Source organism: Euprymna scolopes, chromosome 12, assembly GCF_053919585.1.
Source record: "Euprymna scolopes isolate OS-2025 chromosome 12, ASM5391958v1, whole genome shotgun sequence".
NCBI classification, from domain to species: domain Eukaryota; kingdom Metazoa; phylum Mollusca; class Cephalopoda; order Sepiida; family Sepiolidae; genus Euprymna; species Euprymna scolopes.
In genome coordinates, this window is record NC_136493.1 from 75,918,139 (window position 1) to 75,939,396 (window position 21,258).

Here is a 21,258-nt window from a genome sequence, read left to right on the forward strand (position 1 = left end):
TGTAGTGTTTTCAAACAAAACTATAATTCTCAAATACTTAAAAATTTATAGTGTTCTCAATCATTTAAAAATTTAATGAATAGTATTATTCATTCTTTAAAGGCACAATGTTCTCAATTATCAAAACATGTATAGTATTCTAAATTGTTTTAAAATGTATAGTGATTTAAATTATTTAAAAATGTTTAGTGTTCTCTATCATTTTAATAATGTATAGCGTTCTCAATTATTTCAAAGGTATAGTTTTCGCAATTATTTAATTATGTAACGTATTCTTTATTATTATAATAATGTATAGTGTTCTCGATTTATTTCATAATGTATAGTGTTTAAAAATATTTTATGATGTATAATATTTTCAATTACTTTTGAAATTTACAGCATTCGTAATTAATCTAGCAATATATAATATTTACAATCATTTTTGAAGTCTATAATCACAATCATTTTATTAATATATAGTGTTCGCAAATATTTCAAAATGTATAGTGTACACAATCATTTTAGAAATATATAGTATTTATAATCATTTATGAAATCTAAAGTGTTCCAATCATTTGAAAATGTAGTGTTCCCAATTATTTCAGAAATGTATAGATTTCATGAATTATTTCATAAATTTATAGTGTCCACAACAATTTTTTCAATTTATGAAGTTCTCAATCATTTCAGAACTGCATAGTTTTCTTAATAATTTTAAAAATGTAATCTGTTCATACTTATTTTATATATTTTTGAGGTTCTCAATCATTTAAAAAATGTATAGTTTTCTTAATAATTTAAAAATGTATAGTGTTCACAATTATTTTATATATTTTTAAAGTTTTCAATCATTTCGGAAATGCATAGTTTTCTTAATAATATAAAAATGTATTGTGTTCGCAATTATTTTATACATTTTTAAAGTTCTCAGTAATTTCGGAAATGTATAGTTTTCATAATATATTTAAACATGTATAGTGTTCACAATTATTTTATACATTTTTAAAGTTCTCAATCATTTGAGAAATGTATAGTTTTCATAATATATTTAAACATGTATAGTGTTCCCAATTATTTTATATATTTTTAAAGTTCTCAATCATTTGAGAAATGTATAGTTTTCATAATATATTTAAAAATGTATAGTGTTCCCAATTATTTTATATATTTTTAAAGTTCTCAATCATTTGAGAAATGTATAGTTTTCATAATATATTTAAAAATGTATAGTGTTCACAATTATTTTATACATTTTGACAGTTCTCAATCATTTCAGAAATGTATAGTTTTCATAATATATTTAAAAATGTATAGTGTTCACAATTATTTTATACATTTTGACAGTTCTCAATCATTTCAGAAATGTATAGTTTTCATAATATATTTAAAAATGTATAGTGTTCCCAATTATTTTATATATTTTTACAGTTCTCAATCATTTGAGAAATGTATAGTTTTCATAATATATTTAAAAATGTATAGTGTTCCCAATTATTTTATACATTTTACAGTTCTCAATCATTTGAGAAATGTATAGTTTTCCTAATAATTTTAAAAATGTATAGTGCTCACAATTATTTTATATATTTTTAAAGTTCTCAATCATTTCGGAAACGTATAGTTTTCTTAATAATTTAAAAAATGTATTGTGCTCGCAAGTATTTTATCCATTTTTAAGGTTCTCAATCATTTAAAAAATGTATAGTTTTTCTAATAATTTTATAAATGTATAGTGTTCACAATTATTGTATACATTTTTAAAGTTCTCAATCATATAAAAAATGCACAATTGTGAAATATTAAGCTTTCAAAAATCACATTCCTACCTTCTTTCTATGCACAACCTCCCAGTTCAAACTTATTTCGTAAAATATGTCTGATTTACGTTGTGTCATTGTGTAAAATAGAACCCTCTAAGGCACTACTATTATTACTATATACTATTAAAATTTAATGCTTGATATGCAATCAACAGAGAAACAGTCCCACGTTAATGTACTCCACGTCTAGAAACTTCTTTGGATATATCGCTTGACGCTAGGTCCAGGGAGGAAGTGAAGAAAGTTAATTTCAGTTGATGTATTAAGACACGTTCTTGTCTTGAATGTCTTACAAGGAGGAATCAGAGATTGAAGCGAAATCCAGCATTTTCTTTGAAAATAACGATATTGCAATTTTCTTATTTACTCGGCTCTGAATTAACACTGGTTGAGGTATGCGTATGTGCCTGTGTAAATGTTCCCCTTCTGCACATCGACATTGAATTGTAATAAAGTAAGTACGTATGAATCAGCAGAATACAACACAATTTCTGAACTGGTTTGATTTTGTTGTTAACATTAATTTTCTCCATTCTTTATTAAATCAGGTACTTACACAAGGACCACTTGAGTGTTGCAAACCTACTTGAGTCAAAATGGCGACGTGGGTTCGACTGAATTCGAACCATAATAATCGAATCTAAGTACTCAACTCATCACCATGATGGTAAAGTAAATAAATAAAAAAATCAAACATAGCTTATCGTACTAAGCATAGTTGTTGATTGCTTCGACACTTCACGAACTGAAAAACCAGACAGCGTATAAATAATGATAAATAAATAATAAAAAAATACAATAGATAACACACACACACACACACACACACACACACACACACACACACACACACACACACACACACACACACACACACACGCGTTTGTGTGTGTGCGTGTATGTGCATGTGTATACCCAAACAGTCCCGTTTCCTTTGGATTCCTCTGAATTCGTTAAATCTATATTTCTAGTCTTACGTGATGTTATTTTTTCAACTTACTCGTGGCTGGTCGGTAGCATCTGAATATCTAAGTTCGTATTCGTGTTTTATTTCTTTATTAATATTTTAACCGTTATCATCAGTTTAAATAATGTACTCCCTTAATTCCAATCTAGTAATCTCATGAACTGCTTTTAGTATTTCTAAAATTATATTTATTATCGTAAACTTTTCCATAACCTATACTCCTTCATCTCTCTTTGCATTATTGTACATTTCAGCTTTACTTTATTATCTGGTCAGAAGGATAACTATTATTTGCCAGGTCGTGAACACCTTTTTAGCTAGTAATTACATTTATACCAATTATTTCCTTTCTAAGTTAACGCCTCTAGAAAACACCACTTACCTGGTTTAATAGTATTTTTAGTGAGAAATGTGCTTGCTCCTTTATTAGATATCAAAATACTCCACAACCAAGCTTGGCTGCTTTTAGATGCCGGGATGTTTATCAAATAAACTCGTAAATATGTACGCATTATTAAGCTTGATTTCAATGGAATATCCATGTCTTTGTACGCTAATTTTCCGATATCAATGTTGAAGACTCTTGAAATAGCATTGCAGTAACGGCGGAGAAATGTCCGGCAATAATACTTCACCGTCCCTAGCATGTGCAACTTTACCTAAAAAAGAAAATTAAAAATTAAACCACGGAAATATGTTTTGCATTTTTTTGTCTGTAAAATGTATTTCATGGTCAGAGAAATGAATAAAATTCGAACGATATAAACAAATCGTAGCATTATTATAAGCATAAAAAGCATTCTTCACTGTTTTCTATTCTGGTATTTTGATCTCGTGTATGATTCGGAGTTATTTAACTCGTGAAAGTTTTACTTTTTAATGAAAGTTTATGGAAAGCCGATCATAGAAGATAAATAGGGGCTGCATAAATTCACCACAGAATTGCCCCACCCTATATGTAACACGATGTAACTTTATTATAAATTAATATTCAGTATAACTTTTGTACCATTTAAAAGAAGGGCAAAATAAACCAGTAATAATTAAAAAAAAATTTTTCATCGAACGAAAATAATGAAATTGCGAGACGTATATCGTGTTTATATAATTGATGTTTTAAAATAACGTTCCCATGTAGTAGACATTCTGAACGTGAAAACATACACGTGTTTAATAAATCTAGCAAAAATTAACTAATGGTCAGATTTTCGTGAAATTTTCGATACTTATCTATTTTAAAATGAAATTACATATAAAATGCAGTTTCCGTAAAATATATGAGGGCAAATATTTTTTAATGCGTACCCCCCCCATATTTATTTTTTCGAAATTCGAACAAAATATATTTAAATCTATAGAAATTTCTATTTATTATAAAACATAAGAGTTCAAGTAAGTAAAAAATAATTATTTTTTAAAAGTTTAAATACACGTATTGAACAAAAGGTTTACCTTGAAGTTGCAATTAAAAAATGATATAAATTTAATATTATTATGTTTTTTTTAAATAGCGTTTTTTCGAATTAATATATACTATAATCAGTTGAATTGCCAAGAAAAAGAAACTTCGTAAACATTAATCAATTTTTAAAAGATTAAAACGATTAAAATTCCATCATTTCAAAATGTTTCGTTACAACATAGATTTTGATTAATTGTGTTTAAATATTTTTTTAAATATAAAGTTTTTACATAAACATGGCTCTTGTCAACTATTTTATCGCCAGATTAAAACAGATTTGAAAATATTATTGCACAAATATTAAGCATTTTGTAGCCCCCTGCATATTTTGTTCGTTTCTTTTTACCAAACAAAATATGGAAGCCCGTAGGCAACCAAAAGAACATTCGGTAAAACCGTATTTCATATTTAATATACAAATGTTTATAATATTATTAATCATTAAACTGTGTAAATCTTAAAACCCAACAAAATTATAACAAAGATTAATTATTAATTGCAGCTTGAAGAAGATAAACAAAGGTTAAAAAAAAATCATTAAGTCGCTTCTGCTTTTCCATAGTTAATATAGTTAACACAAGTCTGACATCACGGGAGCACCCGCTCCGTTTTTTACATTGTTTTGGGGATACTTAAAGATAAATATCAATAAAATATGTGCTTTCTGTAATTAAATCCAGAAAAAAAAAACTTATTTATAGTGTACATTTTTTTCGCTTATCACCTCATTCTATGCATTAACAGCACACACACATCACTATATAAGAATGGCAATTGTAAATGAGAATATTACAACATAAATTGGAATTGAATTAACCAGTAGTTTTCCATTTTGTGTCTCTCTGCCCGAAGCATATATTCAAATCGGCGATTTGTCATTCTGCTGAGGGAGGCAACTCTCTTTTACTAAGAGATTCGTTCATTTTTTTCATTTCATAATTTATGACGATCGATTCAACGCCACTCTTTTATTAAATCAAAATATATAAAAAAGCTGCGACGAATATTTTTAAATGTAACAAATTTGCTAACATTAATAATACAAAATGTAGTCTGTACACGACTATTAAGAGAATTGTTGCTGTTTTCATAATTTACGACGCTAAAACCAACGAACCAACGATATTTTCGTAACATGAAAACTGTTTTTTAATTAAAAAGTACATGTTATGGTAAGTTTTTTAAAAACATTATTCTTTAACATCGCGAAAATGCGACGATAGGAAATTATGTTGGTAGGTTGGTTGCTTTTGTTTTACGGCATATCAACCCTTTTCAGGTTATTTAATGCCGAATCCAGTGATTTTAAAGAACAATTTTTTAATATATATATATATATATATATATATATATATATATATATATATATATATATATATATATATATATATATATATATATATATATATATATATATATATATATTGTTTTAAGTCGGTTTCTATTTAACCCATAGTTGGGATCCTAACAGGTACTATCAGTCCGGGTCAGAGTGGACCTGGGAGTGATGGCAATTAAAGGGTGGCTCCATACTCCCCAAAGTCCGCAAGCTGGGGCCTCACCATCGGATATAGTTTAAGGTCATATCCAGGACCGGATAGGAAATTATAATTTTTTTCAAACAAAACTTTTTAATAAAACAAGGATGAAAATATAAAAAAAGGCTGAGCCAGCTTTTTTGACTGAACAAAGCTTACAATATTAACAATAACATCTGGTTTTAAACAAAAATAATAAATCGCAGTTTTGTTTGATAAAAATTACAATTCCTATACAACTATCGTTGAATTTTCACTTTTTGTAATGCTAAAAACTAGATGTTGATGTTATTAATATTATAAGCTTTCTTACAGTAAAAAAGTCGTCGCAGCTTTTTTTTTTTGGGGGGGGGGTGTTACCACTTATCAAGGCCCGAAGGCCACTCAGGGATAAGGGTTATTGCGTGTACAGTAATCAGTGAGATAGTATTGTAGTAATCATTAGTATTGGGAGTTTTGATAGAGTGTCTTACTTAAGGGGGCGGTTTGTCAGGAGTTTGTTTATGTTGGACTTGAAGACGTCCAAGTTGTAGTCAGGTGGGAAACAGGCAAGCGGCAGAGAGTTACACTGGCTTTGCTCATGGAATCTACGTTGGGATTTAGGCACAGATAAAGAGTGGAGAAAATTATTGACAGTAGTTTCAGCCAGACGGGTGTTTCTCGCGAAAAATTGGCGAGGGAGGGGCGAGGGATTGGAGCTTAGACGAGCACCTGCCATGGACATAACGATAAAACAAAGACAGGCTCACAACGTCTCTTCTGTGAGAGAGAGGTTGCAGGTAAGAGAAAAGGGCATCCCCACTAAACCACGAAGTCTATTTTGTATTCTGTCAAGGCAGGATAGGCTGTTTTTAGCAGCTCCTGCCCAGATGTGGCAGCAGTACTCCATCCTTGGACGTACTTGGCTTTTATAAAGATAGAGAATTGCATTAGTAGTGAGATATCTTCTGGAGAGGTAGAAGAATCCCACCATTTTCCCAGCATCCCTGGCAACAGATTTTATGTACGTGTTCCATTTCAGATCAGGAGTAAAAGTCAAACCCAGAAGCTTGTCAAAACATGGAGCCTGCCCAAGACGAGAGCTATCCATTTCAATTGATGCCAGATGGGGATCAGAGCGTTGATGATGTAAAGGTAGAAGCTTGGTTTTGGATGAATTAAAAGTGACCAGCCACCTCTTCCCCCATTGTACCACGCGCTCAAGATCAGAGGAGAGAGAATTAGAGAGAACTTTGTCATTTACGGCCTTTGATGTGTTACCATAGATGGTCGTGTCATCAGCATAGATGTCAACGAATGATTTAAGTATGTGTTTTGGGAGATCATTGATGTAGATCAGGAAGAGAGTTAGGCCTAGGATGGACCCCTGAGGGACTCCAGCATTAATACTGTGGACTTCTGATTTCTGCCCATCAACCACTACTTTTATGAGCCTATCAGAGAGAAATGATTTAATTATTGAGAAAACATTTCCAGTAATACCGTAGCTGGAAATCTTGTGAAGTAGGCCCTTATGCCATACCTTATCGAAGGTCTTCGATATATCAAGAGCAATTGCCCTGGAAAGGAAGCCTTTGTCAAGAGATTCACTAATCCTATGTGATATAACCGTTAGCACATCTGCTGTAGATCTTGCAGAGCGGAAACCATATTGCATGTCACTAACAAGGTTGTTTCTGTTGAGGTGGTTGACTACTTCTTTATTTAATATGGATTCCAACAACTTACTCATGACACACAGGAGACGTATTGGTCTGTACTGAGAGGGAGATGACTTTTCACCTGAGTTCTTAAATACAGGGCATACTGATGATGTTTTCCAGGGTGTTGGAAAGCACTTCTCCTTAAGGCAACGCTTTAACAGTTTTGTAAGTATGGGGGCAAGTTCTGGTTGGAGCTTTTTCAGTATAATAACTGGAATGCCATCAGGGCCAGTTGCTTTACTAGAATCAAGGTTCTTGATTAGCTTGACGACCCCACGCACAGATATGTGTATGTTGCATAGCGTGTTGTCTGTTATAGGAGGAAATACAGGGAGTTGATGGTCATTGTCGCATAGGGTAGAATTAGCTGCAAAGTTCTTGGCAAATAGTCTGGCCTTGTCTGATGCTGAAGAGATGACCTCATGTCCATTGATGATAGTTGGGATAGAACGCACGCTTCTGTTCAAGATCCTGTTTGCTATTTGCCAGAACTGGTGGGAACCAAGCCGCTGCTCAGCTACTTTGGATTTAACAAATTGAGCATATAGCTCTCTTGCATGTTTTATTACTCTTTACAGTGGTTCCTGGCAGTCCTGAAAGCAGTTTTAGTCTCAGTACATCTATTACGTTGGTAGCTATGGAAAAAGTGATTTCTGTGCGCGATGGCAGCAACACATTTAGGGGAGAACCATGGCTGGCTGTTAGGTTTTTGTTGGATTTTTTGGATGGTATGAATCGGTCTATGCCTACAATTAACCATTTGGTCAGGTCTGATACTATAGAGGACACATCCTTTTTAAACATGGAATGCAGAGGTAGATCAGATATGAATGTACGGAAGCTATCCCAGTCAGCCATAGAGTATCGACATACAGTACGGTGGAGAGGTACGTCTGAAGACTTATTACATTTCATTTTTATCTTAACTGATACAACAGAGTCGTCAGAGGATCCCAGAGGAGATAGAACGGAACATGAACACAGCTCAGGGGAAGTTGTGAGGAAAAGGTCTAGAAGGCTTGCATATTGACCGGGTGTATCGGGCACACGGGTGGGTTCGTGAACAATCTGAGTGAGGTCATAGGCAATGGCAAAATCATGACAAAACCTCCCCTCGTCATCGGTCTTGTTTGAGTGGGTCAGCCATTCCACATTATGGACATTGAAGTCACCACAAATGTGAATGTTAGCCGAAGGATGAGCAGACAGGATGTGGTCAATTTTCTCAGATATGCTTTTAAAGATAGTAACCCCACTGTTGTGGGGACGATATAGGGCAAATATAAATGCAATGGTGTAAGCTAGTGCAACCCGAAAGCACATATAAGGTAAATTAGGGTCTTCTCTGGAGATATCCCTACCACATGGAAAGCCATCTTTGATGTAGGCACATATTCCATGCCCATGGCGATCTTGGGGGTCAGATTTAGATGTTAAGTTAGAGTATCCTTTAATTATGAATTCGTCTAGAGAAGTGGTTGGCCCTATGCCAGTTTCACTTAGAAAGAATATGTCCGGTTTCGTCTCCTGTAATTGTGTTTCAACCTCAGGAAGATTGGAACGTAGACCCCTGATGTTGACCTGGTAGTAGGGGTCTACGTTGGTGGATGGGGTTCTAGGTTTATTCGTGTTTCTTTGTTTGAGATTTCTCGTGATTGAGGTTTTGGGGTTTGTGGAGCAGGTTGGTAGACTTGGCTGGAGCAGGACAGAGAGGGAAAATAAGAGAGAAAAAGACAATAATTTTTTTTGTGGCACATGCTCGATGCCATACTAGTGGGTAATTGTTACGGCTTTACCTTAAAGCCGTAACAATTACCCACTAGTATGGCATCGAGAGGCCCTGCCAGAAACTACTGTATGGTCCAGAATCCATTCACCAAATGGCAATACAGCAACCCCGGTACTTTGCACCTGCTGATAGGACAGCCTCCTTAGTGGTTAATCCAAGGTTCGGGTCCCTGACTATCAGGCGGGTAACGTCAGCCCAGATGAAACGTTTACCTCCAGCACCCTTACTAGTGACATGACCACAAGGATAGACATAGAAACAAAAAATTTTCGACATCTCAGGCTACTGTTTATAAAGTACTACTGACCTGGAAAGCAGCTTTTTCAGAAAAATCACTCATTGGAAATGAGGACTGAAGGACAAAAAAGGAGAAGCGAGAGTTACTGGAGCTGCCGATAACACATCCAGATGCATTATCTACTCTCCATTGAAAAAAAAAACTAAACTAAAATAATAAAAAAAGGTGAGAAGGACTTATTAATATCTACTTAGTATAAGTCTGTTGCCCCATTCACGGCTTAGGATAGTACTTGAAGATAGTCTCCCCTTCCATGTTAATGCATGGATACTTTTTGTCTTTATCTAGGTAGAGCTGGGATGTTAAACTGTTCCAGCTCCACCCCATAATAAATATGCTATAATGAAACTTTTATCAAATTGAAAAAGTCTGGTTATTTTTAACTCGTTTAAAAAGATGGTTAAGAAGTAATACCTTTAGGATTATGTATTAACTTTAGCTAGAAGTAATGCTTACTTTAGAAGAAAAAAATACAAAAAAGCCACGTGTTTTTGAGTCCAGATTATATGCAAATATAATTTGGGAAATGTTCAATTTCATGGGAGACTTTTTTTTTCGTTTTAAATATAAGAAAAAGTATTGTTTAATAATAATATTTCATCCTTATTTTATTAAAGAGTTTCATTCTTTGTATTTTTTAAGGTTAAAGACTATTTAAAAAAAAAACTACCATAATATTTACTTTTGAATTAAAAAAATAGTTGTAAAAAATGTAGTTTTAGCGTCGCAACTTATGATATAAAAACAGAAATGATTCTCTTAATGGAGACTATTAAAGAATATATTTTGTAATAGTAATGTTATCAAATTTGTTACATTAAAAACATTCGTTGCGGATTCTTTTTTAAAGTTTGGATTTAATAAAAAAAAATATCGTTGTATCGAATGTCCTAAATTATGAGATGAAAAAATGAATTAGTAAAAGAGAGTTGTCTCCCTCAGCACAATGACAAATTGTAAAACAGCACCTCCATATCTAAATAATTGACTACATATATTTGAAGACAATTTTTCATAAAAAATATTTTTAATTAAAGACTATGACATAGTTAGTAAACTTAATTAGTGGAATAATTAATTAGACTAAAATTTTATTTATAATTTGTGATGTTTAAACATGAGCGAAGTATTGTTGTCTATACAAAAAGAACTTGTATCAGCTATAGTGTAATTATTTAGGGGTGTTGGCCGATATAATGAAACTATATTACGTTTATAAATTTTTTAGATGAGGATTTATTATTCGTATTATTTCGATTCCTCGGATTAGTGTTCTCATCTTGAGTGTCATTTTCACACCATTTTGGCCGATGTAAAATTCCCGAGTTCAACAAGATACACCCGAAGAAAATCGGAGGTTATATTGGCCGAAACGTTGTGAAAATGGCACAAGATGAGAAAAGTGGTTCGAAGAATTTAAACAATCCGAATAATAATACGAATAATACGAATATATATTTTACCGATCAAAATGTCTTGTACATGTTATATCTTCGAACTCGTAGCCACACTTTGTCGCGCTCAAGATAATTAAGAAATCAACAAGTCAATATTTTCTCTGGCAAAAACTAGAACTGCAAAGCGTTAAGACAGTTTGTAGATCTGAATACATAGCGTGGGTGTTGGGCTCTTGGTAAAGAAACTGGTTAGAATTTAATTGTCTTCCAAATATTCAATTCTAAAATATATTTATGGCATAATCCTATCGTATTTGGTGCTTCAACCCAAAATAAGATCCCGCCATCACCATTCAGTATGGTTTGTTCAGAATTGAACTATAATTAATATCGAGTCACACCGAAATTTAGACACGGCTTCCGCACAAGATTATCTGGCCATAGACTCACACAACACAAAAAGAACAAGTGACCCCCCAAAGTTTTTACTTCTTCATCTCTTCAATCAAGTCTTTATTTCGATCACTGAAGAATAGAGACGTTATACAAAATTAATAAAATTTTAGGTAAAACTTGCGGAGTGCGCTGTTTTACGGTTGTTGTAAAAATGGAACGGAAATTTAAATTTCGTTCCGTTTTAATTATTTTTAATTGTATCTCGCAAAAAAACGAAAGTAATCGAAAGAATAACATTCAACAATCGTACTTTATCCTAATGGTATTACTGGACGAATGCTTAACATAATTAGATCCTTCTTAAATGAGAGAAGAATCCAGGTTGTCCTCGATGGGCGTACATCCAAAAAATTTGATATAAATGCCGGTGTATTTCAGAGATCGATCCTTGGACCTTTATTATTTCTGATATTTATAAATGACTTACTTGATAAAATTGTTTCTGAGATGGGCATATTTGCCGACGACACCAAGCTCTAGAGTAGGCACGTGGGGAAAACTAATGAGCACATATCTAAGGTAATAGCAGAAACACTAGAGGAAGATCTTCAGTCTGCAGTGGAATTGGGTCAGAAATGGATAGTAACATTCAACGCGTCCAAAACAAACCTCGTTTTCTTTAATAATTACATGAAACCTTACCAACCACCAATAGCTATGGCTAGAGATATTTTACCTGAAAGCACTTCGTTCGAGCTCCTTGGCTTAAAGTTCACAGGAAACATGAGTTGGAATAGATACATCGAGACCATTACTAAGGCTGCTACAAAGAAGATGGGTTCTCTCTTCCGTGCTAGAAAGTTACTTACACCTGAAAGTATCATGCACCATTCGCCCATGTATGGAGTACTGTTGTCACATTTGGGCTGGTGCATCTGCTACTAGTCTCTCACTCCTGGACAGAGTCCAAAAGAGAGTCGCCAACCTAATAGGTCCCGAACTGTCATCTAAGCTTCAGCGACGAAATGTTGCATCCTTCTGCCTGTTTTACAAGTATTTTAATGGTGGATGCTCTGACGAACTACAAGCCCTTGTACCCCCTCGACAAAAATACTCCGACAAATTCGACAAGCAGCGAAGTCCCACCCCTACACAGTCGAGATCCCTGGATGTAAGAAAGCCTTCTATTCTAATAGCTTCTTCCCCAGAATTGCTAGACTTTGGAATTCTTTTCCAGTTTCCTGCTTCCTCAACTGTACTGACATGCAGAAGTTCAAGTGTAATGTGAGCAGACATATTGCTGCTAAACTCCCTATATAGTACCTCTGCAACTTAAGTCCCTGATAGTAGCCTCCTGCATCAAAGTGGCAATGTGCGAATGGGTGAAAATATTAAGAACGGCTTTCAGAATAGATACCCCCAACCTCCCTATGTTAAGAACGGCTTTCGGAATAGACACCCCCAACCTTCCCATATTAAGAACAGCTTTCGGAATAGACCTTGTCAGCATACCCGAAAACCTATAAATGTTGACATGTCGAATATGAACGAAGCGTTAGACGTAATGTAAAAATGTACCGAATTTAAAACAGAACGAAATTTAAATTTCAACAAACTGTAAAACAACATTTTCCGCAAGTTTTACTAAATTTCATTTTGGCGAACATTTTATAGTTTGGTCCTTTTTCATTTCGTTGCTTTCATTATTGACAGAATACACATCAATATATAAATAGAGTATTTGTTTATACTTCTGTGATAATATAGTCTGTCTAATGGCATACTTAGGCCGACCAATATGTGAACATTACCGAAAGTTGAGAACGTTTTGATTGTCAAAAGGTCACAGCCAGAATAATGATAAAAATGAGGCTCTAGAATGATATTTCTAAAATTAATAACCATAAAACAGTGGTATGGACGTATTTTTCATAGAAATAGTTGGAAAAAGGACATCAAGGAGAGATAAATCATTTCTGGGTTCAGAAAAACAAATGACGATATGGGCAATGGACTGAGATGGGTACGTGTGCCCTACTTAGACTTATATTTGATTAGCATGGATACCCGGCGTTGCCCAAGTAACCATGCTAGTCAGGTGTATCAGAATTTTGGGGGAATTTTTGACACATTTAACACAAAACTGCGAATAAAATATAAAAAAAACCCTCGTAATTTCTCTTTTAAAGTGAGTTGTTTATTTTCTTTATGGAATATACTTCCAAAATAAATTATTAAAGTTGTTTTAAAAATAATAGAAATATTATTTTTTATTTTTTAAAAAGCAGTTTTTACAAAGTGCCGGCGCGCCCTCATGCAGGTATTTTGTTTACGTAATGAAATCCATTGAATTTTACGAGTTAAATATTTTTCATTCTTAAACTTTAAAAATCTATCAAAATTTTTTTATTCGTTCAATTTTTACGATATTTCCAGGGTCAATATGAAATTTTATGCCCTTTCCAGTAAATCAAATATCATATTTTAGACAAATGTTTTTTTTTTAAATTCATCCCCCGCATTTTGAAATGTCTATTAAAATTTAAATAATTAATTTACGTACCAAAATTTAATATATCACAAATCGAAGATAAAAGATCAATAAATAAAATATTCTAATTTAAAACAAAAAACAGAAATGTTTTTGAAAATTTACCTGTAAAGTCCAAAGTGTAAAACCTTTGTTTTTTAAACCACGTTGATTTTTTTAAGCTTGGAAAGATAGGAGATCAAAGTATTTAATTTTTTAACGCATTTTTAATATCGATTTCTGACACTGCTAGCCATGCTAGTTAGGTAAAACTTGCGGACAATGCACTGTTTTACGATTTGGACACAGCTGCTAATTCCATCGTTTCCTCCACAACAATTTCAAAAAGGATAAAAACACGTAAATGTAATTGTCCAGAAAAAGGATGTGAAAACCTCCCCACCAGAAGAAAAAAAAGATAAGAAGCTATTCTCTGGATATTGAGCACTAAAGGAAAGTTATTTAATGCTGCCTCGGTCTAGAAAGATTTCGTGCTACGATCTGTTGCAAGGAAAACAAACTGAAAATAATTTAGTTTTATAAATAACAAAGTAGAATTTGTATTAACAAAAAAGAAATGATTAGTTATGACTTAATGTGTTATTAAAAGAAAAACAAATTAGCAGATACGATGTAAAAAAAATCACGTTACGTAACCCTCGAAATAAGAAAAATGTTTTGTTTTAATGTAATTAACCGCCGATAAAAAAAATGCCAAATAAATAAATTTAAACGTTAAAACTGCAAAAAAAAAAAAAAAGAAAAAATGTAAATGATAGAAATTTTTTTTTTCATCACCATTGGATAATGTATATTAACACGTTTGTGTATATTGTATGAATGGGTTCTCTTCTTAATTAGTAATAATAAATAATAACAATAAGTTGGACAAAACAATTTCAACAAGAAAAAAAAAACAACTATCATTCAAGTGATAGAATAAAACAGCAAACTCAGTTTAAAAACCATAGAAGCATCGGTTGCTAATATTCTTTCATTGATCATTGATTAAAAGAAGCCACTAACATTCATTAAGGCCTTATATAACACTTCTTCGTGGAAAAATGGTTCCATTAGTTATTGAATTTGTATACTAGTAAATAAACAAGGACATCTATTACTAAAAATAATGTATTAATTATTGACGAAATTTCTATATTATATATAAATAAACAGTAAATGTATGTATGTATGTATGTATGTGTGCAAATATTTAACCGATAAACTCTTCAACTACTGGTCACATAACACTGAAATTAACAGAAAATAGTAATCATACACCAAGGATGGTTTATAATGAGCAAAATCTTTGTTTGGATGGATGAATAACGCGTACAGAAATATGTTGGCAAATTGAAATGCAAAATGTTCATTTCAACTTGCCGACATATTTCTCTTACTTTTGCGCATGCGCAAATTTATTCATAGCTTGAAGTGATTTACTTTTAAACCTTTCTTATCTTTCTCTCGATAGCTCAAACGGTAGGGAACGTGGCTGAAGCGCTAAATATTTTGATTTCGATTCTAGCTGATGCCCCCCCCAAGTAATTAAAAAAGTCTTTTGAAATCAGTATTATATATTAGGTACAATATAATATTCAATAGAGAATTAGCTCTCTAATAATAAATACGAAATCTGCACGAATTAAAATATATTTAAATGTATCTTACGACCGAGCAATCCCCTCCCAATAGTAATAAATAAAAAAATAGAGCAATTCTGAAAACGATGCAGAAGGACGGTAATTCTGAAATTGGCAAATATTAAACAGTTACATGAGTGCACACACGAGCTAGTGGGAAAGAAGAAATGAATTATAGTTGGGATTTGTAAAGACAAACGAAAATTCTACCGTGTAGATACACTCGTATAAAATAGAGTTATATTTACTATATCTTTAAAAGAGTATGTACTTATTATATAAATGTATGTTCTTGTTAATTATTAATAATAAATGCAGGGCATAATCACATTTTTCACACCGGTTCTCGTTTAATCAACGAAATTAAGCAACGTTGAGCATAACCAGTATCAGATGGGTGACCATTTGGAAATACTAGGTGCTCCATGTCAACACTTCCGGCAGCTCCTGCATCCCACGTTACCCCCAGATGTCTAGTCACTGTCCTGCCGCTGGATCAGGCTGGTTGGAAAGAGAGAGTGAGGCTGGCTCTGCATTAAGTAGCTTCACTAGGAACAAACGCCTGTCATCTATCATTCCTATGATAATCATATGGTCTTCGTCGTTCCATCGCAGGAACTGTTTTTGTTAGTGATAATAAGTAACAACAATACGTTGGACCAATAAAGTTTAAAGGAGGAAGAACCAACTATCACGAAAATGATAGAATAAAAAGGCAAAGCCAGTCTTTCACAAGAGTCGAACAACATCCATTAAGGTATTACATGACAGATTCGCAAAAAATATATTCATTAGCTGCTTAACTTTTCTTACTCGGGAGTCATCGCTTGTCATAACCCAGGGATCACTTGAGTATAAGAGATCATGAATGTCGGGCAGACTGTGAAATAGCACAGTGATGATCGGTAATAGTGTAACTTGGGTAGGGTTTGATTATTTAAGAGGTTATTTAAAAAAATTATATTAGAATTGAAAACGACTATGTTATAGCCAACCAGGAAGCAGTTATACGCTATTGTGTTCCACAAGCAGGCAATTAAAAGAAAGAAACGTTGCTCATGGATTTTTCTTTTGATTTTAGGCACCGACAGAGAGTAATTAAAATTAATAGCGATTGCTGTAGCTGAACGAGTAGTTGTTGCGAAGTAATTACTGTTTTCTGGATCGGAATTCATCCATCTAACATTGTTAGCTATTCATTTTTACTCTAAAGTAGAATCTTTTTGCTTCTTACATCAAGTGGCTTCATGTTTATCTGAAGCTGTTATATACATATCAATGCGTTGCGCATGCGTTTAAACACATGCAATAACAGATGTATACTGTTAGTCTATGCGCGTTTTATACACGTATGTAAAAATCAGAGAGCAACATCCCCACATTTGAACATTCAACATCTGTCTGTCCCCGTTTCTTCGTGGCCGTGTGCCCATTGAGTGGACTTACCGCGTGCACTGTTGTTTGACTCACCTTTTTTTCATTATTGCAAACTTTCGCCACCACAAGTCGCTGCAATTCAATCTTTTTTATATAGTAAGTACGTAAGATAAAAACACACACTACGTTTTCTTGTAAATTTACATACGTTTATTACTTGTGTTCAACATCATGCCCGATTTTTGTCGCGTTGCCGTATGATCCCATGCTCCGTTCGTCGTTTATTAAAAGGTTATGTTGATTACTTATTATTCCCCGATTACTTTGCTAGCTAATTTTTTTTAACCATCTGTTTTCATCGGCTCACAGACTACAACTCAAACTGTTTCGAAAACTCACCTCAAAATACGTGATCTATTCAACTCTCGTTAATGTGTCGTTAATGTCTCGTTAATATCTCGTTCCAACGAATCGCCCCCTAGCATTGCAGGTACCGACACTCATTAAACTTTCATAACCCGTGCTTATCAACAGCAGTCATCTGCTCTTAGCGATCCGTTAGTTAAAAGCTTATTTTAGAAATTATATTTGAATAATTTCTGCTCACTCGCCATCGTAGTGCCTCACTATATAACAGAGCGATTTCCATTAAAAATTAAAACAGATACATAAACAATTAAGAAAACAGAGAGACTGAAAACGCCAGTCAGTTGTGGCAGTTACACAAGTACAACACGTACAATTTTTAGGACAAAAATGCAACAACCGAAACTACATATGTTCATGCATACATATAGCGGGACAGATATTTTTCAAGTGAATTTTCATCACAAACTATCACTGGAAATTTACAAATAAAAAGAAAAGTATATAATTTTAAATATCAGTGGTTCTACTGTATAATCTTCCACAGAAGCCCTTACAACAACTGGATGAATAAGACTAACCGAATATAATCTTCGGAATGGGATAAAAAGGTAATTATTTCATAAATACGATCAAATTATAATTGATAAATAACTGATCTTATTAATCTATGTGATAGGTGTAAAACTGAACCATTTTTCATAACCTTATTAGTCTACTGATGTAAAGAACTAGAAGAATACCCGCCCTAGATCGATTAAAACTAATCCTCTGGACAGAACAGATATGCACTACCGTTATGTCCCATTAGGTAAATTAAGATCAAGATATAAAGCTACGAAGCCTTATGTCTAGAATCCTTATTTCACTTTTGATAAAAATTAATTACATGATTTTGATTCTAAAAATGTCTAATATTTAAGGCCTAAACGGGTCATAAGAAAAAAATGAAATTGAGGGAATCTTCCTTATTTGGTGTTTAATGACAAAATTTAATGTAAATCTGAAATATTTGAAATTTCAAACGTGGTGTCGTACCTATATTATGTTACATAAAACCTTTTAGAATAGTCAAAGAAACAAAAAAAAATTGAGAATATTTATTAATTTCTGTCATACTTATTGACAAAGCTATGAGTTATCTGAATTTGTGTTTTAATAGTCAAAATGATCAGTTAATTAGTCTACGGTGAATTCTGTACATAAAAATACATAAACGTATACATATACACAACTTTACATATATATCGATATATTAGGTTGACAAGAAAGTTATTGTGGTTTTTAACGTTTAAATTCAGATAAACATATCTTAACTCGAACAAAAATTTATTGATCGAAATTAGCACCATAAGAATCAACACATTTTTCCAACGCAAAACAAGTGTATTCATATCAGTAACATAAAAATCTTGCGTTCTAGTAGCGATGAAGTCGCTGAAGGCGTTTTTGATATTACTTAGGTTTTTGAAGCATTTCTCACGCAAAATGTTGTCGAGATGCTTGAAATAGTGATAGTCGGTGAGTAATCTGGAGAGCATGGCGGATAAGGCAAAGTTTCGTAACGCAATTCGTTCAACTTCTGCAGGATCGGTTTAATAACGTGCGGTCGGGCATTGTAGTGGAGAAAAATGAGGCCTTTTCTGTTAACCAATGCTAGGTGTTGTCGAAGTTTCTGATGCATTTCATCCATTTGGTGATAGTACTTCTCCGCCGTAATGGTTTCACCTGCATTAAAAAAACTAATGGATTAGACTGGTTGCACCTCACCTGGCCTTCTTTTGGTGCAAGTCTAGCTTCGGAAAGTGTCGAGGAGCTTCGTCGGTCTCTAATCCCTGAGCTGAGCGTCACCGGTTGTCGTAAAGAACCCACTTTTTATCGCAAGTCACAACCTTGTCGAGAAAAGGATCGTTCTTGTTGCGTAAATAAAGGAAAGCTGGCACCTCATAACGGCGGTTTTTTTTGGTTGTCGTTCAATTCGTGAGGCACACTTTTATCAAGTTTGCTGTCTTTCCAATCTCTCTTAAGTGGTTGAAAATCGTTGTATACTTTACGTCTAATTCAGAAGCAAGTTCTCGAATAGTTGTGCGTAGATTGGCTTCAACTAAGGCTCTTAACTGATAATTGTCAACATCTGATGGCCGACCATTACGCTCATCATCTTTAAGACTCTCGTCGCCGCCACGAAATTTCTTAAACCACCATTGTGTTGTGCATTCAGTAGTGGTTCCTGAGTCAAACGCTTCGTTGATATCGCAAGCTGTAATAGCAACTTTTCGGCCTAGCTTGAAATGACAAAAATTGTACGATTTTTTAAAAAATATTGTATTAATGTTCTGAAAAAAAACATAATTGTTTTAAAACGGTTGTAATTTAAACGATTAGATAGAGCGAAAAAGGTTATTTTAAATAATATATAAAGCAAACGTATTATAACAAATACTTATTTGAAAATACATCATTTGATATCAGAATTAAAAATTCCGCTAGAACTTTCCTCTCAACTTAAGGTAAGAGTTGTGTTATAATCTAAAATAAATAAAGATTGTTTATTTTACCTTCCAGATTCCGCCATCATTGTTTTTCATGTCCTTGCCGTAGTTGGTGTTCACAGCAGCGATTCTTTTCATGAAGTGTTTGTCGTTGGAGAAGATGCATGATGACTGGATCTTATTAATGGCAGCATCCACAACGGCTTCTCCGGAACCACTTGTAAGGGTGTCATCTCTGCAATAAACACTTGCAAAGAAATTCAAACACAGGAGGGCAAAAACCAACTTAGCCATAGTGTAGTTTTCGTTAACAAATGGCGCCTTTCTGTTGAGACGACGCTACTTATATAGAAGCAGTAAACAAAGAAAATTACGTTTTTCATGAAACAGAAACTTCGAATTCACATTTTTCATAGAATATTAGAATTTTTTTTTATTTTACTTTGCATGCAGTTCCACGTGACTCCCAAACAATGAATTAAGTTATTTTCTCAAAGTCATTTTAATTTCTTAAAAAGAAAATCCGGCTTTATTCATTCAACTTCATACATTAAATTCTACGCATGAATGCACTTAACACACCAGCAAGTATTTTATTTGATTCATATCATTTATTCACATGCATTAATCATAAAATATCTTTTAAATAAGTTTTCTTTTATATCCAAACAAATACTGTCGAAAGTTAGTGCAAAGCGTGAATAATTATAAAGATAAAAATTCTGACTAAAAATGCGTGTTTTCCTTACCGATCATAGACTGCCTACTCACATGGGCACACACGTGAATTCATCGAAGTTAAGCTACGTTAAACTTAACCAATACCATATGAGTAACCATGAAAGGATGACGAAACCTCCCGGCAAAAATATTTCTTAGAGGATATCTGTAACAAGTACTTTATATATTCAAATTATCAAGTAGACTCGAATACAATACTTGACTGCCCGAACTTTTAAAAAGTAAATAAAAAACAATCTTTACAAATAGAGCACCACCTTCATCCAAAACTTAAAATATGATCTTCGCCGTGAAGTGAAGCTACTTAATGCAGAGCCAGCCTCACTCGATCTTTCTGCATCGTTATGTATTTTTTCTGCTTAACGAATTGACCAAATTCTTTGTACTTCAATTTTGTACACGTTTAATCCACGTAAATTTTGTAAAGATTGTTTCCAATTCGTTTGTGTAAAAGATTGTTTCTAATTCATTTGCATAAAGGTTGTTTCTAATTAAGAATTAGGTTATTTTTAAGTAATTTTGTAAAGATTGCTTCTAATTAAATTTTGTAAAGGCTATTTCTAATTAATTTCTGAAAAGGTTGTTTCTAATTCAATTTTGTAAATAATTGTTTCTAATTCATATGTGTAAAAGTTGTGTCTAATTCAAATACATAAATGTTGTTTCTAATTAATATTTGTAAAGTTTGTTTCTAATTCAAGTGTGTAAAGGTTGTTTCTAATTCAATTTTTGTAAAGATTGTTTATAATTTAGATTT

At 33.0% G+C, this 21,258-nt stretch overlaps 1 protein-coding gene across 1 annotated transcript in view; it reads right to left on the bottom strand.

Moving 5' to 3' along the window:
• Positions 1–20,240, bottom strand: part of LOC145291349 (uncharacterized) — a 39,250-nt gene extending 19,010 nt beyond the window's left edge. Inside the window, exons 1-2 of the mRNA XM_080137114.1 lie at positions 19,827–20,240; positions 3,152–3,428 (exon numbers count right to left, since the gene is read on the bottom strand). Coding sequence (XP_079993240.1) covers positions 3,152–3,428; positions 19,827–20,054 — 505 coding nt within the window. The 5' untranslated portion in view covers positions 20,055–20,240. The remainder of the gene's footprint in view (positions 1–3,151; positions 3,429–19,826) is intronic.
• Positions 20,241–21,258: the final 1,018 nt, after the last annotated feature.